Raw genomic sequence first — 27,069 nt, forward strand, 5'->3', positions numbered from 1 at the left:
CTAGTTAGCAGAAAATCCTAGCTTCTGTCTTCATGATGATTAAAAAAAGAATACTCAAGTGTTTTGGCAGGACCATCAGAACTTAAGTCAATGGTAGGGGAAAAAAATGAAGTTGAGCACACTTTAGCTTTAATCTGTTTTCCATATAAACACTTCTGGTGCCAAAAAGTTGCTCTTGAAATGATAATTGGTCTCTGTGAATGGCAGCCAATCTACTCGCTTAAAAAGTAGAGAAAACAGGAGACGTTAACGTCCCAGAGCCAGCAAAGCTCCAAGGAGGGTCTGGTGAAAAAGCCTGCTGCTGTGAGCTCCATCCCTCTTTTGCCTCTCTGAAAAGGAAAGAGACATCTTATTCTAGGCTCTGCTGTTTTGCTCGCTCATCAGTGTGCACTGGCACACACTGAACAGTCATAAATACTGGTATGATAACTGCAGCCAAAGACCCCGTGCATTTTCAGTGTGCTAAACGTTCCAGAAACATAAGGCATAGCTCTTGCTCTATAGACTTTTAAAATGAGATAAAATATGAACTAGAATAAACCAATTTAAAACCAGAGCTGTTATGTACAGGTGTGGTTAATGCATGTTTTCCTTGAGGTTTGCCCCACTGTATTGACGTTGATAGCTGGTCACGGGCATGGAGGTTAAAATTTGCTGCTTAGATATCAGAAAATTAGCATTGGCTGGGTTGTGTAGACGTGTTCCCAAACACCGTTATGACAGCGTGAGGAGTGGAAAAGGCTAAATCTGCGTGACATGTATGGCAGGAGGCAAGAGTCATCTTATTACCCTTGCTTTGTACGTCTACATTACTCTTGCAGACTGCTTCCGTCAAGGCAAAAGGCTCTGCCTTCTATACATACAACTTAAACTACTGTTTCATATATTAGTAGCAAAACGTGTGCTCAGAATTCAGATGGCTTATTAAGTTGAACAATTAAAGATGGCACATAGAGAAAACCCCTGTGATAGGGAAGTAATTGTATCAGTATCCTAGATTCTTGAAATCACCCATAATTCTTTGTAGTGAGAACGGAAAGCTGTTTACAGTTCTGAGGTGTAGGTTTTAGTCATGAAATCATAGCTGTGATGGCACTGTCTGGTTTGTAGCTTGAGAAGTTTCAAATCATTCTGTTTACAAAGATCATACGTTGTTTACAGTTCTGAACTGAAATGTCCCTATCTCATCAAAATCAACTAGCTTTCTCAATTCATATTGCCCGCTCATTTCTTAATTCATGTTATTTAAAATGCCTTGATTTTAGTCTATGTATCTCGGTACTTCTGAGGAGTTCCAAGAAAATACAGAAGTCTTGCAGTCTGTTGCCTGTTAGGTGTCTTGGAAAGTCTCAGTTTATTCAGGCCTGCCAGGGTATAGTTAGGTACACGAGAAGTCTTCAGACTTCCTTAGGCTAACTGACCTGACTTCTCTTCCTTTGTCACATAAAGCTGTCCTGCTCCCTCCCAGACAGAGATACTGTCACGTGGAACCCAGCTCCTAACAGCGCCTTCGACTGGGCGTAGTAACTTGTATCTCATGTCATGGAGGGAGGGTGAAAAAGTTAATGGAAGGTGAACACCCTTCCCTGCAACCTATTAACAACCATCTTCAGATACTGGTGATGTGCCAGTTTGCAGGTTAAATTGCGTAGACACCTGCAGGAGTACTCGGACTGTTCATTTCCTCTCTGCTGCTTTCAATACAGAAGAAATTATATAGGCCGATGTGGAGGTTCCAACCGTATCAGCTGAAGAGCGGACAGGAGCAGACCGTGGGGTCTGTACCTGCGGACGCTAAGCACTTCATGCCTTTAGAGTGGCATTAAATCTCCCTGTGCAGGGTAGTTCATGGGACTTTGTTCTCTTAGTTGAACATGTGGCCAGTGTTTGCAGGCAAAGGGCCATTAGTCATAACCACTTTATGGCTATTCCATCAGCGTAAGATAAATTGGTGGTTTCACTTTCTAGAGCATAAAGTAGCTGACAAAAAGATGCGGGGGTTAGAAAGACACTTCTAGGCCAGGCTGTTGCAGGTTATTGTTATCCTCCGTGGAGCTTTGGGCCTCTTCCTCAGAAAGTGCTCTAAGTGGAAGTTCCCAGCAAGGGGATGACACTAAATGGAGTCTGCATTGGCTTAACGTGCGACTTGCTTCTCTGTCTGCTGGAGAGCTCGAGTCAGTGTAAAACAGATCAAGGTTCTATTCAGAACTAGGCACTTGACACACCTGGATTTAAAAAAATCCCTGACTGGTTCTCCTGGGGTTCAGGTGAGGTGATAAAGCATCACTGGATCACACAACAAAACAAGGCAAGTGTGTCAGCCTTACCATAAATTAAGCAAGTCGTCATGTTACTGTGGTCACAGTGATTATGCTGCATGCAGATTGCCCAATGAATAATATTTCCTTCTAGTCTGTATCACCGAATGTGTGCGTCATGTTTACAAACACCAGAGCTGTTTAGCACTGGTCTGACGTCTGTGCCGTCCTGGATGGAGTCGTACAAAAGCTGACATGTAACGAGCCCCATTTAGACAACTTACTCTGAATATGTACAAATATGCTTTTTGGCAGCTTCATGGTGCCCCTTGCTTTACAAAGCATCTGTTTTTCTCAAAAATGCTAAGGGTGAGATTCAGACAGCAGACACGTCGCTAAAGCTCAGATCTGCATCTGCGATGTACAGCCAGCCCGTAAGCACATGGACCCGAGTGGAACTGGGGCCATCTGACCGCGTCCTGAAGCGTGTGCTTGCGGGATATGCCTACTGCAGCGGGCCGGGCACGGAGAAGATAACTCGGACAGTCTAATCAAACTGCCTCAGGCTGAGGCACCAGACAGCCTGGCCGTGGTAGCCAGGAGCTCTGGTAGGCTAACTAACCTTGGCCTCTGCGATTCAGACGTACCTGCGGAAGCACCCTGGAAGTCAGGACCGAAGAGCATACTGTAGCTTCCACTAGCATGAGTAACACTAGACTTCCAACCTAAACGGCAGCAGGAAGCCACTCTTATTCTTTTCTCTGTACAGTTTCACCTTATAACTGAGCTGAAATGGAAAAAAAACCAACCACAGTTGCAAAACAGTGGCATGCACACTGGGAATAGCATTAATTTGCATTTCACATTTTTTTATATTTTGCTTGCATTTCACTGAATCATCCATTTTTGCCTGCCCTAACAAGCCCCTGCGAAGCAGTTAAGTATGATTTTCCATACTTTATAAGATGGGAGTTCATAAAGTAGAGGAATTTAGTAAGTTAGAGAGATTAAATCACAAGTCAGTCAAAGCTGGAAGCAGAGTCCAAATGTCCCAGGAAAAAAAAGAGCAGGAACAATTTCTGAACGTTAAAGTAGGGAGAACAACTGCCACCAGACCTGCAACTGATTTAAAAACTGCTAATTTGTAACCCAGGCAGATGAAAATAATGGATTGAACTAAAAGTTGTAGCAATGGTGATTTTTTTCAAGGAATGTTTTTAAAGTAAACATGACTTGAATGCGTAAAATCAGGTCTTGTAGATAATACTTGTGAGTCTGCTGATGTAAGTAGCACCTTATTAAAGCTTATGAGCACTCCTGCATGTGAAGTTCCTTGTGCTCTGGAATATTTGTAACACTGGGCCTTAATTTATTAGGAGTTTAATCTAAAACTCATTGAAAACAAAGCTAAGGACAATGCTGTCCCTTTTTAATTAGGGACAATGCAGTCCCTTTTTAATTAGGACCTAAACAAGAAAAGGTTATAACTCATTTATGTTTAGTACTTTATTCAGTGAACAAAAGCAGCAACATAGAAAAGAAAAATACTTCTTCAACATTCTTTTAAGTTAAAAGAACCTTACGTACAACTTGTTAAAAGAATAGGTAAAACTACGCACAAAGGCAGCGTGCCCCCAAGCACACGCTCACGCCCCCCCGACCCTGCAGTGTAGCAAAGAGCAGGTCACGGACACCGGGAACAAGCAGCCGCTCACAAATCCCAGCTCTGTCCTGAGGAGTCTGCTGCACTCACAGTTCACCTCTCGGGTTGTTCTTACCTGTCGCAGTAACTCTCAAGAGGTCTAATTGGTGTCTTCGGCTTGCAGGGGGGCTGTCACAGCACGTTACAGCGACGGCAGCGAGCTAACCCCGTGAAACGGGCTTTCAGGTTTGGCTTTGTCCTTGCTGCCGTGGTTCAGAGGGACGGGGCTGGTGCGCAGTGCTGATGGCTGTTTACACTGGCCGCTTTGCAGCCATCCTTGATTTCAAAACCACCCTTTTCAGAAGGATTCCTGGTACCCAGGCAGCTGGTGTCTCTCAGGACAGCTGAATTCACACGTATTTCTATATACTTACTATCAAGACAACCCTTAATTTTATTGTTTCAGAACACCAACACAATGGGACACTCCACAGGACAGGCCCGATTCTCCTCCCCAAATACTACTTTAACTCCTCATGCTCCATCTAAGCTCAGCTCTGACTTTCAGTGAAATAAGTGAGAAGCAATTTGTACCCTTTTCCGTAAAAACATACCTGTAACCCCTGTACGCCCCTCATGAAGAATGGCTTTAGGAAGTCGTAATTTCTTTGTGGTGCGTGCGGTCATACCGGTCACGTCACGTAAAGACAGAAGCTTACTTTAATAGCTCCCAGCTCAGCAGGAGATGAGAGAACAAGCATCAGATCTCAAACCTTTGTCCTTCCCGACAAGCAGTTTGCCACCACTGTGAGTTTTATCAGCAAATACTCTGCTTCCCCAAACCTCCTCGCTGCCAAAAGTCTGCAGCAGATAAGAGTAAGCTTTCCTGGGAAAACACAACTGTCTGGGATACTGGTACAAACTGTGATTTAACCCTCGCGGCCTCTTTTCCTAGGACATCTGTGCTTCCGCAAGAAGGCTTCCTCTGTCGACAGCCCCTTGGAAGCAGCAGCTCCCCGGCGGGGAAGGCAGCCCGGCGCCGCGGCGGCCCCGCAACAACTCGCCTGCGGGGCCGCTGCCCCCGGGCCGCGCCTTCGTGGCCGCACAGCGGCCGCCTCCCGCCTCCGCGGCGAGCCCGCCCGCCGCCCCGCCGCCCCTGCCCGGCCCCGCTCCCGCGTGGGGCCGCCGCCGCCCCGCCAGGCCCCGCCGGGCGCCCCGCAACGTTCCCATGTCGGGTCCTTGCGGGAACAACGTAAGGAGCCGTCCCGGCAGGAGAGCGGACGCGGGGTGACGGCGGGTGCCGGGGTGAGGAGCCGGCGGGGCTCCGGGCGGCCCTGAGGCGGCGGGGCCCCACCGCGCCTGGCCGCCCCGCAGCCGCCCCCTCCCGCCCCAGCCCCGCTCCCGACGCCGCAACAGCACCGGGCATAGCGGGGAGCGGGCTTCCCCCCCTTCCCCTCCTCGGGCCGAGCCGCCCCGGTGCGGCGCCCCCCACCTCAGCTGCCTGCGACGGCCAACCGCCACAGGCGCCGCAGCCCCAACCGCCGCGCCGCGGGCGCCGGCCGCTCCCCGCCGCTCCCGCAGAAACCCGGCCGGGGCCGGGGCCGGGGCCGGGGCCGCCCCCCGCGGGCAGGGGAGGCCGCCGGGCCGCTCCCCGGCGGAGGCTCCCGCCCGCCGCGCCGCGGCCGCGCAGCGCCGGCTCCCTGCGCGGGGGATGCGCCGCACTGCGCATGAGCGGGAGGCGGCGGAAGGGCCCGTGAGGAGCCGGGAGCCGCCGCCGCCGCCGGAGGAAGCCGTTGCCGCCGCTGCCGCCCTCAGTCTCCGCCTGAGCCGGGAGGGAAGAGGCCCGCAGAGCCCTCAACATGGTGAGCGTCCTCCCGGGTCGCCTCTCGGCCCGGCCCGGCGCCCCGGGGGCGGCCAGCCGCGGCGGCGCCGCAGGGGCAGCCGGGGCCTAGTCGTGGCGGGCCGGGAGCGGCTCGACGGGAGCGGCGAAGGGGCCGGTCCCGGGGGCCCCGCAGCCGGGCCATGGTGTCCGGGGGCCGTGGGCTCACCGGCCCTCCCACCGGGCAGGGCGGGGAGGGCGTGCGGGGCCCGGGGAGGGCGGCGCGGTGGGCCGGGGCCGGCGGGCGGGAGGGAGGCTGCTGCTGGACGGGGGCGAGCGCCGGGGCCTAGGTGGGGGGCGCCGGGATCTCGCGGAGGCCTCGGCGGCGGGGCTCTGTCAGGCCGCCCGCGGCGAGGGGCTGCGGGCTCGCCCGTTGTGTGCGGGACGGGGGCCGCAGCGGGGCTTTGTGGGCAGCTTGGCCTGCGCCCTGTGCGCGGCGGCGAGCAGCGGTGACCGGGGAGGGTGCGGGGGCTGCCAGACCCCAGGGGCTGCTCGGGGCGTGCCGCAGGGTGCCGGGCGGCTCGGGGCCCGGTCGGTGCTGTCAGTGTACTGGGAAACTTGGATATGTTGATCTTCCTTCAGCTGGGGTTATGTTGGGGAATTTCTGGGTAGTTGTTTTGAGGCTTTGGTAAGGCTCCTGTTGATATGAGTGTTGTACAGGAAAACCTATCTATCTTGCATTTTCTCCATAATATTTTTCCGTATAGCTGAGGATTTGCTGTGGGCTCTCAAATCAACTGCCTTTGTCCCTTCCCTCTTCTAGAGGGAAACCGCAGTGGTTGGAACAAAATTTGCTATTTTTGGTCACCTGAACAAAAGAAAAAGACATTCCTTAGCTTTAAATAAGGAAGGTCCTTATTGTCTCTTGCACAGTGTCTTATGCACCCGGGGGCACATGCTTATAGTCGTACTTCTAGGCCTCCTCTGTATACAAAAGTTGTACAGCTTTCGCTATACCTGTACAATTCAAAATAGTACTTTTCTATAGCAGCCATATTGTCCTAGGAAGGGTGTAGGAGGGAGTCTAAGATCCACTGGTGTATGCTTACTGGTGTATAAAGATATCTTATACCTGCAGTTAATACTATTCTGGCGAGGGGTGTTAAAAGCATATTGAAAAAATAAAAATGTCACCTTTAACATCAGGAGTTATGTTGGCAGAAAAATTTGGTTAGCCGGGATTAAAGTAGCGATGCAGCACGTAGACCTCTAATAAACTTGTCACTATGTTACTAGTATAATTTTTAATTGAATAGTTTGATGTAGATCTTTACTTGAGTTTTTTATGGGAGCTTAAAACTAAAGTCTGGGTAAAGTTCAGACTGTAGAGGTGTCTTATAGTAATTCTGCAGTTCTGGGACTGCCTCAAATAGCACTTACGCAGTAGTGTCACACAACTTTTTATGAAGACTTTTTCCCATAAAAATCACCTGGAGCTGTCTCACAGTATATCCAGTGTAGGTATGCAAAATACGCAGTTGATGTCTTGTACGTACATATGTTACTGGCTGGCTATGTGGTTAGAAATTTAAATTGAATAATACTGTAGTAAGTCACAATATAACAGAAATAGTGAGGCACGTTATTCTGAGAATAGCTTTTTGTAAGAAACAGCAGAATCCTATCTGCTTAATCTTCTTGGAAATAGTTAACTGAAGAACTAGCAGATCTATTCTGTGGAACAATACTATACTGATAGATTGGTATTTATCAGATTGGAGGGAGTATCTGAATACTGTAGTCATGGCCCCAAGCATAGTTGTTAGGCACTATGCAAACAACTGTTTTCCAGGTTGTGCTTGTTGACTCCAGCACCCCGGTGAAAGGATGACATAGACACTGAAGTGGGGCTAAATGACAGGCTGCAGCTTTTATAAGTAGTAAATACAGGTATGAATTGTTCCTAGTGCCCAGGTGTAGGATTCTGTACCTATACTTGCGGTATGTCAAAATCCTCTATTTAGTTAGGGGGAAGAGTAGGGAGACTTCTTCACAGAGATCTGAAGATGTCCATCCGGAAACATGAGATTCAACGCCGCATTTTTCTGCCCGTGTGCACTACTGCTCTGGCTAGTCCTTCCAGTGGCTGTGGCAGGTTTTCCTGGGGCTGGGTTGCTTGTCCAGCACAGCAAATGCTGCGGCAGAGGCTCCTGCAGCTGGGGCCTGGCTCCTACGCGCCCATGCAGCACCGCCCGTCAGAGCGCTTCTGGCTCTGACTTAGTCTCCCCGGTGTGCGTGTGGCCAGTGCTTTCTGGATAAAGGTTTCCTGGCTTCGAGCTGGCTTTGTCCAATATCTGGAAGGGAGACCATTACAGCAGCCTGTTCGGCTCGCTCTGGCCATTTAGGTAACTTGGCAAGTGTTTTCTGTCCAGTGCTCAGGTACACCGTCCTGGCAGTGTTCCTTGGGTTGCTGATAGCAATCTGCCTCTCTCACCCACATTTTCATTTGATCTGAGCAGCATCTGTAGAAGTGGTCTCCTTCACCTTATTTGTTGGTATGCGACTGCTTCATCTCGTCCTGAGGACCAGTAATGTGCCTGTGAATCAAGACCGAGCAGCAAGCTGGTCCATTATACTCTACGCCATCTTCTCTGAGGAGAAGAGCTACTACCTGTGCTGTTCTGAGTGGTTTACTGAATTTAGGACTATGCATGGTAATCAAGGCAAGTGTGTGAGTAGCCATGTCTTTATCCAGAGCCAAATGCTAACCTTATCTCTATTTACATGATCTATTGTATTATCCAGTTTGTGTTCTCTGAAGAATATTTCTATGCTGATAAATACATAATTTCTTACTGCAAACCTCAGGTGACAGGAAGTTGTAAAGATTTAGTATTACAAGAATTTCACGTCTGACGCTGTCTCCTGTAATGTTACTGTACTTCATGACATTGTTATGTAGTGTTTAACTCCACAAGCTGTTCTGCAAGGCTGGTTTGTATGGTGCGTATTCATGTCTGTAGTAGTTTGTTGATATTAAATGGTTTTGGTTTTGCTTCTCCTGTAGAAAAACTTGTAGATTCTTGGCATTACGCTTAGGATGGAGTAGTATGAGTGCTAGACAAGATGGTGCATGATCTTGTTTCCTCTCCCAGCTTACCAGAGAACCCTTTGAACTTATACTGTAAAATCACTTTTATCTAGAGCCATGAAAAAATTATGCAGGACTATGAACTACTCTGAAAACAAGGTGTGAAATTTATTATGTAGCTCTTGATATTTCACTCATGTTTTATGGTGCCAATGCAAATATAAGGTATGAATGTAGCTTCTAATGGCTGGATAGAGCTTCTGCCCTGGACCAGAGTTAAGAACGCTAAACGACTGACAGCTTTATTTTGTCCTTTTTTAATTGAAAAAGCCTGATTTTTGGTGTTTCCTTCACCTCTCAGGTTAACATGAATTACGTTAAAACCCTATTAAAACTACTGCATTCTTCTGGGTAGCTGTATATTGATCTTCTACGGAAGACTTTCTGCCCATATGCAAGTACTAAAATAATTTTATGCACTAAAAGAACATTAGAGGGTGTAAAAAGCAACTTTTATGTTGCTTGTGATTTTTTCCCTTGGATTTTATATCTCAACAGACTTTGTAAATTTTTAAGTTCTGTTCTGTTCCACTGCAGACAAATGGATTTCACATCGGTTTGAAACAGCAGCTTAAGAATGTCCTGACGATCTTACTTTGTGTGCCCTCTTTTCGAGAAACTGCTGTAGAAAATAAAGTGTAGTTGAAGGGCATGTTTGTTTACATTACACAGAAACAACGGCTACTTACTTTAATTGCTTTTGTCTTTAACTTGGATTTTATGGGTTTTTTGGTAGTATACATGTATGCCATGACAGTTGGTGGATTAAAATGTAATTCAGCGTATTTATAGACTTCTGTTGTTGTGATTAACTTTTGTTTTCTTGTCAAACAAAGAGAAATACTCATGATTTTGCCTTTTAAGCTTTAGCCATGTGTTTGTTGAATACAAGCAGTAAACCAGGTTATTTGCAGGTGTCTTGTACATTCCTGTAATGGATACAGCCCAACGTGGAATGATTCAGACGCTGTAAGGGAGCAATATTCTCTTGACCATTAGTGTCGCATAAAGAGGCGAGAAAGCCGGCGGTCGTGATCCGTAAGGTTATTACAGGCACGAGCCGGTTCTTCTGTGCGTGGGCTGAAGTTACTCTGACATCACTGGGGTCCTTGGAGAGTGCAAGGATGCCTCCCGCAGCCAGATCTCTTGCTGGGGTTTAAATGCAGTTAGTATAAAAGCCTAGACTTTGTGGAGGTTGATACTATTTTAGAAAAGGCTTTTTACCTGTCACATGCATGAGAACTTAACAGGCTTTTCTTTGAGTCCTGACTGAAACAAAAGCACAGATGTCACATCGTTCAAATTCCTTTAGTTAGCAGTGAAACTAGCAGGAATCAGAGCATCTGTAAGCTGGGAAGGGAAAGGTGAGCAGCAGTTACTCGTTAAGGAGTAACCATGCGAATGCCTTCTTTGGGGGCCATAAGGAATTTTGGGCAGGGATGCTTCAAACTGAGCGTGCACTGCTTGTCTAGCTGGCAGCTGCGTATAACCTTTGAGCGAAGTTCAAGAACAGGGTTTTGGTAGGAATCCTCAGCTCTCTAGTCCGGGGAGTGTGGGACGAAGGCTGTTACTGTTTCGCGTGGACATTACCCAGGAGAGCGGAGCCCTCATACGGATATTAGCTGTCCAGAAAACGTTGATGACTAGTCTGCAGAGCTGATCTTTGAGGTGACTAAAAACTGAGTGTAGAAGGTAAGGAAAAACAACTGTATAGTCAGAGGTGGCAGGTCAGTTCTAGCGTTCTTTTTTTGTCCCTGGACTGGGAAAGCTTACTCCCCTAGGCGGGGGAGTGTCAGTCTGAGGCCAGAAAAAAAAATACTTGGGGAAAAAAAGCCCAAGTATTTTTTTAATTTTTATTTTTCATCTTTCACTGAAGTATCTGATACCAGTCACTGTCAAGGATGGGTTATCGAATTAGAATTATCAAATTTAGTACTTGATGGGGAGAGGAAAATTTTTCTTGTTAAAATTAATATTATATCGTCAGACGTTCATGGGAAAGATTTAATTATTCTAGTTTTAAGAATCTACACAATGTAGCTTTTCACTTAGAGAAGTTATTCTGTGTTTTAAAAGTAAGTTCACCTCCTGTCTCTTATGATATCCTCATTATAAAAGGTAGCTTGAATACCACACAGAATTGATTGAAGGCTTGCAGATTTGAATTGTTCCTTTTCCCCTTACCCCAAGGGGTAAGACTTACTAGAAAATTTGTTGCACTTGTTTTCCGTTGGTTTTCACTTGTATATTTTAGCAAGAAAGATAAATAAAATTCATCTTCCCTTTTAACTAGTGCTGAAGTTGGGATATTTCAAATGGATTGCATTGCATTACAGCACGTACAGTTGCAGTGCAAGGCATGTGTTGCCTGATGACTACGGGATTAAAGGTTATACGGTGCTCTGGCTTCTGTATTGCACACTTAAAACAATAATAGACTGTTAGAGCTCGGCTTCTAGAAATAGCCCGTAAAAGTGCAGAAGGCTTGGAACCTGTTCCTGCTTGAAGTGTGGGTTTTTAATGTGATGAAAGAAGAGCTATAATAGGATAATAAAAACTCAGCAGTATTTTCATCTCTTGCTGTCCTGTAGTAGGCCTTCAAAGAGTTGTCCAGTCACTTAGGATGTGGAGTGTCTTGTCCATGTTGGCAAGCTTCTGCGGAAGCATTCGTCAAATGTAAAGAAAGGGCTTTGCACTCCTTCGCTAAAAATAAACTTGTATTTGACCAGTAAAAATATAGTTATTCCAGAAAAAGATTATGGCTGAACAGTGTGATTTATTGCATCTTAATACATTACTGAATGCTATACCGATTAGTGTCATTAGCTGCTTGACTCTTGGCAAATTCCATGTTCTTTTTAAAAAGGTTTTATATTGTTACTATCACTTAGGGAGCCCCAAGCGCAGGAGGATCTCATGTGCATATATAGGATTTAAATTGTTATCATAATAGTGATTTAAGCTGCAATCTTTTGATCTAATTTGCATTCTCCTTTCATGTGACAACACACAAAACCCACTACCTTTTGTGGTCTTGGGCATCCACGGTGAAGCCCTTGTACACTTGTTCCTTGACTTTTTGTTGTATGTCATTGCTTTTAGAGCTTACCCTTGCAAGAGTAGGGCAGAACAAAGCCTCTTGAGGTTTTACAGAATACTCACTATTTAGTAGGGCTATGCATACTTATGTGTACATGTTAAAAAACAAACAAACAAACAAAACCCTGGTGACTAAAGGCACCCGCTTTGTCAAGAGAAGCAAAGCAAAGCTCAGGTCACAAGTGTGACTGCTGTGCAGTGCAGCTGAGCCTGTGGTGCTGCAGCAGTCTGGCTGTGTGGAACTGATTGGAGGGGGCTGGTAACTGATGCAGAAGATTAGCTTTGGGATTGTCTCATCTTCATTTGGGATTTCATTCAATGGTTTGTTTTAATATATCTGACTTTACAATATATTTTTAAAAACTGGAACTAAAAATGCATTAGTCATTTCCAGAAGTCATTCCACGTGGCTTTGTCAGAGTCAGTAATTTTTGGGAAAGATTAAGCTCAGTATCGTAAGGTGCCGAATGTCTGCCGTGAAACTCAAAACGTGCACAAGTTGTCAGCAGTGGGCCTTTGCAGGAGCTGCTCTGGTGGCTTGACCTTTACCTGGAACCACTTCTGAAAACCTGAGTTTCAGAAACATGTTTGTAGTAAAAGGTCCAATGTGAGAAATTTATTCAAGAGGCTGAAATAAAGCAGCAACATATTATAACTTTAAAAGTAGTATAACCTAACTAATATCGCTGCGTTTAAGTCTGCAGTGTGTGCTAAAATTTTGGCTTCTGCTAAGTGTTGTAGATATAGGGGGTTTTCGGTGGGGGGAGGGTTTGTTTTTTTTTTTTTTTTTTCTTTTTTAAAGGGATCTTAATTTAAGGGGTATTGGTCTGTTTAGTGTATTTTGTGGGTACCAGTCTAAGCCAAACGTGATGCTCTTGTAATTTTTTTTAAAAGGTGTAACTCTGAAGCTGGTATCTTAACTACTCTTACGAATAATAGTGTTCACATTCACTGTCATCAAGCAGCAAAAAACTGATTTTGACTTTTAGGGCAGATGAATTTGTGTTCTGAAGCATTAGTTCTTTTTTCTAATGATGATGTGATTGGACACTATTTATCCTTTGGAATGAAGCGCTTGAGCTTGTACTGCTCCTAAACCATTCCCCCTTTGGCTGAGGATAGTTTATCACGTCTAGAGATTTTTCTGGCCTTTTTTCCCCCATACTCCCTGAGAAGGAGCCACGCACTTGGAAATTACGATGATGAACAGAATATACAAGTTTTGGTTAGAATGCAAGGTAAACTACAAATGAAATATTTGTGCCGAGTAAGAGATGCAATCCTGACTTAAAAGGCAGAACTTTTATTCACCAAGTTTTAACGTTAGGAGTCTTTTTGCTTTGAACTTTAGAACTGAATTTGGATTTAGTGCAAGAGCTGTATGATCGTTTTCCACTGATCAGCAGTTAGTTTTGTGTAACTAACTGCCTTGAACCACTGAGTGTGCTTCTCCTCATCAGAAATATCCTTGGGAATCACTCTATGCTGATAAATTGCTGGCAGCAAGTTCTCCGTTCAGTTTTGCGCTCGAGCAGAGAGGGATGTCTCTTGGTCTGGGCAGGAGGCCTGAAATTCCAGAGCTCTCACCTTGGCTACTCGCTCCCCTGCCCGCCTCCGGCAAAATTACTTACCCCTTTTTTTTAGCTTCAGTTGCTGCACCTGTGAAATGGAGACAATGCCTCCTCACAGGAATGAATGTTTTGCAAATTATGTAGGTGGAGTTGAGCACCTTCAAAGTGAAAAATCTTTTTTTTTTTTTTTTTAAAAAAAAAAAAAAGTCTTTTAAGATATTTTGGTGTGTAGCTCCCTGAAACGGATGACCCAGCCTCGTTCCCTGCCGCCGTCAAGAGGTGCGTCCAGAGACCCCGGTGCTGGCCGCCTGGGCGCGCGCCCGGTCCTGCACTCGCTGGTGTTGCTGGTAGCTCGGCAGGCGGGACTGAATGAACGCCGGCCGCTCGTTCAGCGATGGTAAGCTGCTAAACGGCCTCTTCTGCCGCACCGCTGAGGCAGTTAATCCGTCAAATTTTTGATAGCCATGGGCTTCCTTTAGGCATCTCAATTGCCCTTTTTTGGTAGGTGTAGCGTTCTTGTATTAAGAGGAGAATGCTTTTTTTCTTTTTAAAAAACAAAAATTGGTTTAAATAGAAAGGTGTCCCATCTTACAGCTGTATATGAATTTGATATGCCCTTCAGCTCTCCCTCCAAATATGCAATAAGAATACCCATTTTTTTATTTCTGTGGTTGCTTTGCCAGCATGATTTTTGTGGTGATTTAACTCAGTTTTGTTACAATGTAAAGTACCTAGAATGAAGGTAAGTTTAAATTTAAACAAAGAAAGAAAGAAAATAAGTGTTGGTTTGAGTGTCTAACTGCTGCAGCAGTTAGAGAAAGTCTTCTAATTGCTTGGGAAAATTATAAAAGGTACTGATTTAAAAATATTGACAATACCGATGATTTTTTTCTTTTTTTTGTCCAGTAAAACATTTCTAGTTACAGTATTGTCTGTTTTTACTAGAACAAGTTGAAATCATCACAGAAGGATAAAGTGCGTCAGTTTATGGTCTTCACACAATCTAGTGAAAAGACAGCGGTGAGTTGTCTGTCTCAAAATGACTGGAAGTTAGATGTTGCAACAGACAACTTTTTCCAAAATCCTGAACTTTATATACGAGAGAGTGTTAAAGGATCATTGGACAGAAAGAAGTTAGAGCAACTATATAACAGATACAAAGGTGAGTACCCTGAGTTTCAGGCTTATTTCCTAGTTGTAGGTATGTATTCTTAATTACAGTGTATCATTGCGGCTGTGCTCTTGTGCTTGGAAATCTTAACCGTCTCTTTCGGCTGTGTTTTTCTATTACTAGTAATACAAGTTAAAAGGGGAACGTATGTAGGCTTCTGCTTCACACGGATTACATGCAGTTGCTTTACGTGCCCTAAATATGTGTACATTTATACAAGGTTAGGGTCTGGAGCTGGAATTGTGTGTACAGTGAGTAACTGTAATGATTAATGTGAATTTTAGGTGATTCTTCTGGGGAAAGCGTGTCACTCAGGACTTGCTCCTGACAAAGCGAAAGGTTGCATACCAAGGATGGATTCTACCTTAATTTTTATTCACCTTGTGCTTATTATCAGAGCGGAAAAGAAAACAAAGTCTCTCTATTTGTTATATAGCCAGTGTTCAACTGATGATATCCTACCACAAATAGTAAAGTGGATTCAGTACAGTAGAACAAATTCTGTGTTTTAGCACTTTAAAAAAACCTAAAAATGAGTGCTACATTTTCTGTCAGTTCTCATATGCACGCGTAATCCAAATACCATTTTCCTGAAGTCTTTGTTGGCTTGCATTAGTAGATCTTTGTTAGTGCACTTGAAATGTGAGCATCTCACTTCCAGACCAGATGTTGATTCCTTCGTGGAAAGAGGAGTGTGCCTGGCTGACTTGGAATCGGTAATGGGGCAGCATAACTTTCCTCTTGGAGGTTCCCATGTCCAATCCATGCCTGCTGGTGATGCCAGAAAATGCATAAAACTAATGTTGACTTAGTAGCGTATGGGCAGATTTGATAATCGTATCAGTACAGCTTGCAAATGGACACTGCGGGATTGTTGATAATGGTACGCAGATCGGCAGTCTTACCAAAGATGCCAATAATTAAGTCTGCTGGTGGGAAAGGACCATTGTTCTCTGTACGGAATGAGTCAGAATATCATGCATGTTATTAAGCAGAAAACAAATGTTTGTGTGGTGCTTTTGTCTCTCCCATAAAAATACCATAAGCTTCATTGTATGGGAGGCTTTATTGTAGTAACTTCTTCAATTGTTAAAGCTTAACCATTGAAAATACTAATTTAATTTTGTTTTTAAAATATCCACTTATAAGGGCTGATCCTAAAAATGGCTTCTTGAAAATGTTTGCTTATCTTATATACTCATGTTGAATAAATTAGCTTTTTCAAAAGATCTCTTTTTCTTGATACTTACTTTTATATCCCAAAGATCCTCAAGATGAAAATAAAATTGGTATAGATGGTATACAGCAGTTCTGTGATGATCTAGCTCTTGACCCAGCCAGCATTACTGTACTCATCATTGCATGGAAATTCCGAGCTGCCACACAGTGTGAATTTTCAAAGCTGGAATTCATGGATGGAATGACTGAGCTAGGGTAAGTGTGCAGTAAGTATTACACACTGACAGTGTAGTCCAGGGTCAGAAACTGGCATGTATGGTGAAGCAGCCCTGTTTTAGGGAAGTCACAATCACATTGTCCCTTCAGACTTCGGAGACTTTTCAAAGTCTAGCATCACTTGTCTGCCTCTGTAAAAATGCACCTGCTGTCTATGTGCTAGATGCTTAGTGACCAAAAAAAGGGAAGCAACTCTGAGCACTACTTGCTTTGGTTGTGTGAGTATTTCAGTTAGTTGCCATAGAGCTACTCAGGTAGGTGAAGCAAGGATGTTGGCCTGCAGTCTAGCATACCTGGGTTTTCTCTGCCCTATGAGAATGTAGTAGTCTTTATCACATTTTTCTAAAAATGTTGTGGATTATAGAATCTGATGCATCAGCTAGTATGTGCAAATGGCAATGTGAAGAAATACGACAATTTCATTTCTTTGTTTGACTAATTAAAGGCTTCCTGAGTTTTGTTTTGATAATCGTATTGTATTCCACAAAAATTTTATAAATTTTTGTTTAAGTTATAACTCGTATTTTATGGCAAAATGAATAATACACAAATAAACATGCTTTTTAAAATGCAGATGTGACAGCATAGAAAAACTGAAGGCCCAGATTCCTAAAATGGAACAAGAATTAAAAGAGCCAGGAAGATTTAAGGATTTCTATCAGTTTACTTTCAACTTCGCAAAGAATCCAGGACAGAAAGGTTTAGGTATGTATTCTTAATCATAAACATTTGTTCGTAAATATGGGAAATTACTGATTAGAGCAGTAAGTGAAAATATTATTGTGATCCAGTGAGTCTGAAAGAGCCATCCGTGGGATAAAATACAGCTCTCTGTTGTGAAAGATAGATGTCAATTTAAGGGGTTCAAATTGATAGAAATATCTGCATCATTAGTACAGACTACAAAATTTTATGAGAGAGGGTTTATTCTTTCACTAAGAGTGTGTGCAATTCTTAGCAAGCACAATGGATTATGGTCTTATTTTGAAGGCATAATTATACCACTTAGAATTTGCAGCACTGAACAGATTAATTGAATTTTCACTTTTAGGATAAATATAAGCTGTAAAACCGATTCCATGTAAGTACACTTGTCTAGTCTCTTGGAACACCAAAAATGCTTGCAGATTTCTTGGCAAAATAGAATAGGAATAGTACAAATCGATTTCTGTATCCTGGGCTTGATGCCTGTTGTTGTGCTGTTGGCAATAGGTGCCTACCTACAGCCCCCCCCCCCCCCCCCCCCCCATCTCACTGAATGTTGTTTTTTCATTATTTCGGAGCTCTTCTTCTGCTGATTGTGCTTTTGATTAGTATAACAGGTGGAATGGAGGAATCGCTTATTAAAAATAATTATTTTTTGGAAAACAAAAAACACCACCAAAAACGTGACAGAACAGCACAGTTCAGATGGAACTAAATGAAGAAACTGTAGATCTGTCTATTCAAAACAGCAAAGATGAGGGAACAAAAATTTCTTTCAAGCAGAATGCATATTCATTTATATACAGTGTAGCTGAGATATTAACCATAACTAGTATTTCATGACTCTGTAACTGTTAAGTTAACTGTCCTACTTTTGAGAAGAAATAAAATACTGAAAGGTTCTTCCTTGGCAGCTTGTGAATTTATTTTTCTCAGTAATGAAAATGCCTTAAACTGACTGCCACTGACCAGCTTTGCATTCGTGCGCTGTGGAAAGATGAGCATTCTGCTTTGGTTTTGTTGTCTTTTATATGCAGACCAACTTCTGGTTTAAAAAGGATATTGAAAAATAAGTAAATAAGCAAAAGCTCCGTGTCTTAGTTTCGACTCTGTGTCATTCTTTAACATCTTTCTGTATCCTATTTTTTGTTTTCACTTGGATTGTGAGTTTCATTGTCTTTGAAGAAGCTAAAAGAGCACTGCTAAACTCTGTAAAAATACTTGTGCACGCACGTAGTCAGATCTGAATCCTGCAAATCAATGAATGGGCCGATTCTTATTTCTTGTAGAAAGTCATATCAATTTTTTTAGGCTGCTACAACAAGGAAAATGTGGACAGTAATTGAATTGTGAGAGGACAGAAGTTAGGTTATGGAGAGTGTCAGTGTGGAATCAGTTCTGCAGTGTGAACAGTTGCAGGGTGCAGGGTGGTGGTTTTTTTTTTTGTTTTGTTTTGTTTGTTTTTGGTTTTTTTGTTTGTTTTTTTATGGTTACTGGTGTAACATTTGTATGTCGTTTTTAATCTTTAAACAGCTTCACACAACAAGGAGTATTTTGCAGAATCCCTGTAAGGTGGTAAAAGTGAAATGACAAATCACTATGATATCATAATTACCTGTTCATTTTTAATTATATTTTCTCAAAACTTAAGAATAACAGAACTGTTTGATGTAGTACTTGCCTCTTATTTTCTTCTCCATATTTCTAAGGTATAAGGAAGACTTGCATTCTTTTTCTCAATTTTTTTTTTTTCCCCCTAGTCCTTTATGGAAATGAGTCTTGAGTATCCCAGGTGGAACAGACTTCAGTAAAAATTATTTACCAGGAAAACCAAGTCCCTTGCTTTATTTCTCGTTCATCTTAAAGCTTCTTTATGCAGGTTAAGCGCTAGCAGTGACAAAGACACAAATAGTTTTCTCAGATTCATACAGCATATACATAGTGTAAGGGTGTTTGGTTTTTTTTTTTTTTTTCCTTCCCTCCAGTCTGGGTCTGGAAGTGATGTAGAACTAAGCTTAAAATATGGATGCTTACCAACCCTTTTGGTGCCAATAAATACACAGTTCTAGGCATGAATTTACGATAGGGCAGAATAATTCTGGAAACCCTGAAGCAAAAGAATACTGGGAGAAGTACAGTGCTGAAAAGCAAGTGCTCCTAGTGAGGCAATTAATTTTGGAGTGTCTAAATAACTGCTTGTGGGAACTTGCAAATTGATTTTAATGTATATTGGTCTCTAATCTTCCAAACGTTGTGCAGTAGTTCAGGCACAGTTCTGGAAAGGCATTTCCTCTGCGTAGTTCCTTACTACGGTGTAAGTACTGTGGATGTCTTAAAACTTCTTGTGATACCTGCGTATCATTTTGAGAATACCTGTTAGCTGATGTTCATCTCGAACATCATTGTTTTCTTTTCTTGCATCTCGCTGGATAAAACTCAAAATGGAGCTTATATTTTGAGACTTTAATATTTGATCCATGAGGACTTTCTTGAGCATTCTTTCACTTTCTTATGAAAACCTAAAATTATATCTTTACTCTCGAATTTTGTGATTTAATAAAATTTCTTTTACAACATACAGTTTGTCCGAAGGCTTTATGTCTTCGTGCTTTACATGTTTGGACTCACATAATGACTTTGAGGTTGCAGCATCCCGAGGTCTGTTTTGTAAAGGCCTTTGCTTACCCACAAGAATAATCTCAGAATTGTATAAGCATGTCGAAATGCACAGTTTGTTTATAAACCACTATAAATACGCAGCAATTTGATGACCTTGCATTTTTTACTATGCCTGCTGTTAATGCATCACAAATAAATAAAACTTGGTTTTCTCATCTGTTTCCTTGAGCACCTGATCAGCTTAATCTGAAGTTCGTATCTATTCATTTTTAGGAAGGCAGCAGTTTTAGTTGAAAGCTGAAGTGCCTATTTTTGCATCAGAACCTTCTGTTAAAGAGAGATACCTAGCCTTTGCACTCTTTAATAAGTTGTCATTTTCGTATATAGCTTATTTACTGAGGAGTAGTGACTTCGGTTTAATTAGTCCCTGCTTTTCAAAACTCAAACTTAACGCGTTTGAAATCACACCCCTTTGCAGCTGCTGGAAAATCCTCCACAAACTTTATTCTTTACTTTGGTCAGGAAGCATTATAATGTGAATGTGCTGTTCGAGGAGAACTTTTAATATCAAAGATACTAAACAATTCATAAACTCCCCCCATCACCATCTATTTTCCCTCCAGCAATGCCGAGTTCTTGCTTTGTTTTGTTTGCTGTTGGTTTCACCTCTAAGGTCCACCTCCCTGTTTTTTTAAATAGCCTGGGCATCTGGGGGAAGGGAGTGGTTTTCTTGTCCTGTCAGATTTTTTTCTCTTTCTTTTTTTCCCCGAGGTGCGGTTGATCATGTGCCTCTTCTCTGCTCTCACGAGAGGGTTGTTTATGGAAGGAGAGATTTGCTAGACTGCAAAATATATAGGCTTTTGTTAAAAAAGAGGTCACTTAACTAGGTGGCCTTTTGGGGTTACTGTGTGTACGTGGTGATGGGTACGGAATTCAGAAAGATCACAGTTGGTAGCATTTGTGATACAGTACAGAGGTCCTTGCAGGTCCTGGGAATGGGGATCACGCTAGGTAGAGATTTAGAGCTCAGATACATAAATTTCTTTTATCAGCTAACATGTTACTGTACGCCACTAATAAACAGTAAATGCGTGTCAGTTTAGCCTTCGGCAAATACCAGGGAGGTGAGGTTTTTTGGTTTTTTCCTTACGTGCCAGACTAACCAGCCTCTAAGTGCCGCGCTAACAGCACCCGCTGCCGACGGCAGCACGCTGGTGCCTGGCAAGCAGCGGGTTGTTCCTGAACTGGGTCGGTTCAGGTTTCTCAGTCATCCTGAGAGACAGAGTCAAAACAAGCAAGAACTTAGCAGGAGTCTTTGGGGAGGAAAAAAACCCAAGCCAACAAAAAAAAACCCAGCCCAACCAAAAAAAGACCACCAACAAACCAACCAACCATCAACCATCTGCTTGTACCGTACTTAAAGTTTTTTTCAAAAGGAAATCCGATTGCAGAAATGAATACTTGACAAAAGCCATGTTACAAAGCCAGCACCTGTAACAAGGTTGCTCTAAAAATGAAATCATAAAAAGCTAGTTTTATGTAAATTGTAGTTTATATATTAAAAAAAATTAAAGCAGATCTTGCTACAAAATACTACATGTTTTCTTTTCGAGTCAATAGCATTTCTAAGACAAAAATATTTCACCGAATCTTAATTAAATTATTGTTAGATAGCAAAAGGCATATGCGTGCTTTGGATATGCTAGGTATTAATATGGGCAATTTTCAGTTCTATATTCAAGTGATAGTGTCGAAATTTATCAAATATTTGTGTAACACTTTATTTATCGTTGCCTTTTTGTAAAGGATCCATGTGTATATTTGCGTTAGATTACTCTTTTCACCTTTATGAATATATGGTTCATCTTAGATACCTCTGGAGATGATATATTTGAAATGTATGTCTCTAAGAGTAATATATTTTAATATTACAGATTTAGAAATGGCCATTGCCTACTGGAATTTAGTACTTAATGGAAGATTTAAATTTCTAGACTTGTGGAACAAATTTTTGTTGGTAAGTTTAAATCTTTACCTAAACTGGACTGCAGTAATTTCAAAGCTTGGAAGATAAATAAGTTTCAATTACTGAGTAGATGAAATAATAGACTTTTTTGACCCAGATCCCCGGTACTGCACTTTGTAGTGTGTACAAGAGAAAGAAGTTTTGGGGAAATGGATGTGTCCAAGACAGTAAAAATGAATGTGTATAAAGGCTTTTAATTTATTTTTTTTTTTTAAAGTATACATTTTCCACCCCTCCAAACAGGAACATCATAAAAGATCAATTCCTAAGGATACCTGGAACCTTCTTCTAGACTTTAGTACAATGATAGCAGATGATATGTCTAACTATGATGAGGAAGGTAAACGTTTCCATTTTCTTTCGTTATCTTCTGACTGTGTTTTATGCTGCACGTACTACTGCATATCTGCTTTGGCACGGCTGTCTAATAACAGCATAATTGGAATATCACTGCTGAGCTAAAGTCCAGTTAGAGCTACTCCAGTGCATGTTGTTACCGTCTGCTTATCACTGCAGTTTAAAAAAGAAATGCTGAAACTTCCTTAAGTCCATTTGCTTTTTTACTTCTGTCTGAGCTCAGATACTAATTCCTTATTATTGAGACAAACCCTGGTATTTGTCCGTTTAAAAAACACATTCTCTGTCAGCGCGGTTTTTGGCATCTTCAACCCAGTAACTGATTCATGGCCTGTGCATTTCTTCCAAGGGTCCTCTGGTTATTGCATTTCTTAGCTGAGAATCGTTTTTTAAGTTTGGTTGCTTCAGTTTATGTGAAGACTGGACATGTAATAATATTAAAGTGAAGCTGGCAGCATACAGGGATTACTAAACCTAAGTTATTTCCTACCAAATGTGTTTCTTGTAAACTTGTGTATTGACCTTTCCTCTTCCAGTCCACCTGTAGCCAAGAACAGCTAATTACCTTCAGGCGTTGGTGGCAGATCAGTTCAGTGAGTGGAGGAAACTGTAAACTTCTGATGCTTCCAGAGAGAGGGGAGCAAACTTCTACAACTTATTAAATAAATTATGGACAGTTCTCATTCCCTTATCGCTGAGCAAAGGGGCTGCTGCCCACAATAAATCAGTGTAGTTTAGAAAGATTAAAGGCAGAAAGCATGTTTTAATGATTTGGAATAAAAATATTTTAAGGGGGGAAGAAAACCATCCCACAACTATTTTTAACCTTCACATGACCATCATGCACATGACTGGGGACCTCTTTGGGTACGGCTGCCCATAATATGTACAATATTGATACGCGTTTTAGCTGCCTCTTGATAAGGAATACAGAAGGGGATATATAGCGTAATACCAGCCTTCCAGGGCATGATACCGTGTTGCTGGCTATCGGAGTGCCTTTTGTTGTTTTGAGGTACGGCTAAGCGTGCCGATTGTAACGGATGAGCACTGCATTCGTGCAAAATCAAACTGTGAGCAGCAGATGCTGCAGTATGTTAAGATCCGCTGCTGTGTGCAGCACAGACTGCTTCATCCACTGTTCCACGTTTTTTAAGCGGCTATTGCCATCCTGGGGATCGAGTTCTGGTGCTGAAACCAGGACACTTTTAAGCTAGAATTTTTGTCAGCTTTTTTTTTAATTTTTTCCTTCTTTTTTTGGTCAGGAGGGTGAAGAAGCACAACCCTTGAAAGGGATATTTATTAACTGGGCTTAAAGGAAGTAGAAATCTTTAACCAGCTCTTAAATTTCAAGCAAGAAAATTGGATTACAATTTTTTGCTTGAAACTATGCCTAGTTACGACTGGAAAGTAAATCACTTGTTTAGATCTGAAGCTTTAAAAAGAATGCCTTGTTGAACCGAGTTCTTACGTTCTGGTCTTTTTTTCCTTTTAGGGGCATGGCCAGTTCTTATTGATGACTTTGTGGAATTTGCACGCCCTCAAATTGCTGGGACAAAAAGTACGACAGTGTAGCACTAAAGGACCCTTCTAGCGTGTACATAGTCTGTACAAATACCTGAAATGGAAAATTGCACAGTCAATTTCTGCTGGCTGGACTGAACTGAAGATCAATCCTCACAATATGGCTGGGGGTTGAGACAAACCTTTAAGGATACATCTTGGACCATATCATATTTCATTCTTCTACTGGTGGTTTGGGCTTTTCTTCTAGTCTGGACCACTCTTGCCCGTTAAAATTCCAACATTGTGGATTTCATCATGGATTTTTTTTTTTTTTTTTGGTGGACCACCCTAGTTTCATCTCCCATAAGTCCTAGAAGCTTTATGATTATTTTGAGGTTTCTGGTTTCACATAAAGCACAATGCTGGTCATCATCAGACAACTGTTGTATGGCATCCGAATTATACAGATCAACATCAAAACAGTTTTTAAAAGAATCCTTAAATATACACTTGGGGCTAGTTGCAAAGACTGTATTGATAGCACTTCCTGGAAGAGTGATATATTTAAGCGTACTGGGTCTGATATTTTTTTTTTCTTTTCTGGAAAAGTACAGGTATTGTCTAAGTGAGTTTGAGTATCTGGGAAAAACAATTACAGAAATAACCAAGAAAACCCAAGGTTGTTGCTACTGGGGTATCTAGGTGCCTATCTGAATGGTTTGATTGTACAGCGACTGACTGTGAGAACAGCCGAAGCACGACACAACTGCTGTGCGCTTAAAGCACCCGTGTTTAATGTTATGGTCAGCCTTCAGTGAGCGTCATTGAGATAAGCTGTGTGCATCATGAGAGAATCTAATATTCTCTAGGTTATATCCAAGAAATCAAATTTCATGACAGTTTTGACATGCTTCTCTGTCTGTCAAAGAAAGGTTTTTCATTTCTGTGGAAATCTAAAACTTGAATATACTGAATTTGTGTCTTAAATGTTTGCTACACAATCCAGTATTTTAAATTGAGACAGGGAATATTTATGGTTGAGGTATGATGAAACAAATGGCCCTGTTGTACAAGAAGCTGGTGAGTTTGATGTGACTCTGGGTTTTGAAACCATTATCCTGAGAAGGAAGTTAAATCGTTATAACATATAGGTACTGCCGTTATTAAGGATGACACCCATTTTTTTAAATTATTTTGTTGAGTTTTCCTTAAATTGACATATCACCGTGGTTGCCAAATACAGAGACTAAGAGTAAAGCTTTCCCAAACAAGCACAGATCAGATCTAAAATACTGCACTGGCTTTGTTTGCTTAAATTATTTGGTTGATCCATCACTACTACTTACTGTCTTTCTTACTGCATTTAACTAAAGCATTTGGGTTCTTCAGGTTTTATCAGGTGCAGTTCTTCTTTATTTTTAATATTACAGGAGCTCTTGAGCTGCTTCTGTGCTAAACAAACATGGTCTTTCACTTCTCACTTAGTTACCTGTGAAGAGACTTGATAAATACTACGCTGTTAAACAATCCGGAAAATACCAAGCTCCATAGAGTTACCAGTAAGGACAGAGGTTTAAGTAAGTCCGTGCTCTAAGTAGTCCCGTTGTAAGGCCAGAATTAATTATTGTTGACATGAGTAATTGGTACTTGCACTGAACAGCAGAACACGAAAAGTATTTTAGGAAAAAATTGACTCTTAAACTGCTAAAATTTTTTATTTGTATTCCCTGAAGGTGGCGTACGACTAGCGCCCTTTAGAGCAGCGCTCTTTTAGGAGAATCCAGTCGTGCGGTTATTTCAAGAACACCGCGCCCCAAAACCACGGCAGACTTTCTCCAGCGGCGGGGACCGGCCGTGCCCACGCCGGGGTGGTGCTGCTGTCAGTCTTTCCCTTCTGGGGGTCGTGTAAATATGAACGGGGACTTGACCTGAGGAGGGGGTGGCAGAAGGCGCCGCGGGGCTCCCGCTGGGGGCTGTCCCGTGCCCCGGGGCCCTTGGGGATGGCTCAGCCCAAGCCGGCCGAGCCTGCAGCGGGGGCGGGCTGGCTTTTTGCCCCAGCACAGCTTGCCCCTCACAGGGCGCCGGGGCGGGACGCCGCCGTGTTTGAACGCGTATTCCTTCTGAGGGCGAGAGCTTTTCAACAAAATAGTGTTGTCATCAGTTTGGTACTACACGCGTATAATTACTGTGTAATTATAAAGAAATACATAAAACTTTGACTAATTATGTTGCAGAAAAGGGTTATTTGTGCTATGATGGCATCTTAGAAGTTTTTCAAAATGAGCGACTGAAGTCGAAAGAAACATTGATTGAACAGGGTGTTGTTCTGGGGACAAAATGCCCGGTTACAGGGAATATTTTGTATTGAAACATGCTCAGATGTGGCCATGTGTTTTTTCCTTTATATATTTGTGTGGTTTTTCTTTTTTTTTAAGAATGCAGACAGTTGCTGACTTGGATTGCTTTAATTCGTAAGTGCTTATGTCCTCAATTTGATGATCTCCCCTAAATGGATCAGTTTAATTTTGCCAAATGTCAAGAAAAAAAGAAGGCGAACATCAAGTTTGTAACCTGTTTTTATACATTAAATATGTACAAAATTAGAAGTGCCCTGATATAAAACACTTAATCTCGAGATTATATTTAGTAAAAAATCCATCATTTACATATCTCTGTAAGTTGAAATGTAACTTCTTACAATCCCTCTCATGACCAACAGAGGCAATAAAGCTCCAGTGAAATCGCCACGACTACGTCTTCTCATGCATTGGGTCGGGGAATGCCGTGTCAGGCTGATGTCTGGAACGTGTTTTTAAGCAGGGGAAAAAAGCAAGCGTGGGCTCCTTGTCTTCGGCATCAACCACAGGCTGTCGGTAAGTCGGGGGGGAGCGGAGGACGGCTGCAGCCTCGGGCCTCCGAGTGCGCGCAAGCGGCAGCCGGAGCCCATCTTTCCCAGCCGCCCCGCGCGGCCGCTGCCCGGCCCGGGAGGAGGACGCCTCACACAGCGCGCGCGTTCTTTAAATGCGGTTGCAGGCTACGTACCTGGGTGACTCTGAGTGATCGGCCTGTTCATAAGTAACTTACAGCTTGCTTCAAGACTGTTTTACAATGAAATCCACACTGAGAAATACTTATTTAAGAAAAATATAATTTTTTAAGAATGCATTTAGTAAACTTCTGTCATTCACGCTTTATTTAAATGCTGCCAGAAGTCTCTGTAGCTTTCAGGTATGGAACGCTGACTACCTTCGGTTTTTAAAGGCGTGGTGCCATTCAGGCCTCTGAGCTCCCAGAGGGTGGCCCCCACTGTGAAATGCTTGCTCACACGCTATCCGCCTGTCGTCGTCTCGGTCAGAAACGGGGCGTTTTCTCCTGCCAGTTCGAAGAGCCGCCTGCACCCTGGGCATGGGAACGGCCCGGAGGTCGGCTGCCCGCTTCTGGAAGCCAAGGAACGCTGGTGTACGTAGCGTTGCAGCGGGTTCCCTTGCGCACTCACTCCTGCGTCTCTAGAGCACAAAACGTCACGCCGAGCTCCCGGGGCGGGAATGACGACCCTGCACCTCGGATCAGGAACAGGCGGCTGCCCGCTGACCGACGACGTTTGCTGGTGCAGAGACGGGGCCGAAGCCCGGGCGGGAATCGCAACGCGCGGCCCGTGGCAGCGCCCTGCCCCGCGGGAGCGGCCGGAGG

The 27,069-nt window shown here is 43.0% G+C and overlaps 1 protein-coding gene across 4 annotated transcripts; it reads left to right on the forward strand.

Moving 5' to 3' along the window:
• The first annotated feature begins 5,614 nt into the window (after window positions 1-5,614).
• DCUN1D1 (defective in cullin neddylation 1 domain containing 1) lies at window positions 5,615-26,765 on the forward strand. 4 transcript variants are annotated; one of them, XM_082319689.1, is made up of 10 exons: window positions 5,615-5,762; window positions 13,748-13,937; window positions 14,486-14,702; window positions 15,977-16,145; window positions 16,741-16,871; window positions 21,425-21,507; window positions 21,760-21,856; window positions 23,369-25,850; window positions 26,099-26,252; window positions 26,601-26,763. In XM_082319689.1, exons 2-8 carry the CDS (start codon window positions 13,935-13,937, stop codon window positions 23,446-23,448), a joined length of 780 nt encoding a protein of 259 aa, XP_082175815.1. In that variant the 5' UTR covers window positions 5,615-5,762; window positions 13,748-13,934; the 3' UTR covers window positions 23,449-25,850; window positions 26,099-26,252; window positions 26,601-26,763. The 4 variants fall into 4 exon arrangements, with proteins under 4 accessions (XP_082175815.1, XP_082175814.1, XP_082175816.1 ...); XM_082319688.1 differs by having other exon boundaries at window positions 23,369-26,252; XM_082319690.1 differs by having other exon boundaries at window positions 13,773-13,937; window positions 23,369-26,252.
• The last annotated feature ends 304 nt before the right edge of the window (window positions 26,766-27,069 follow it).

This window comes from Platalea leucorodia (genome assembly GCF_965183815.1).
Source record: "Platalea leucorodia genome assembly, chromosome: 8".
In the NCBI taxonomy this organism is placed as follows: domain Eukaryota; kingdom Metazoa; phylum Chordata; class Aves; order Pelecaniformes; family Threskiornithidae; genus Platalea; species Platalea leucorodia.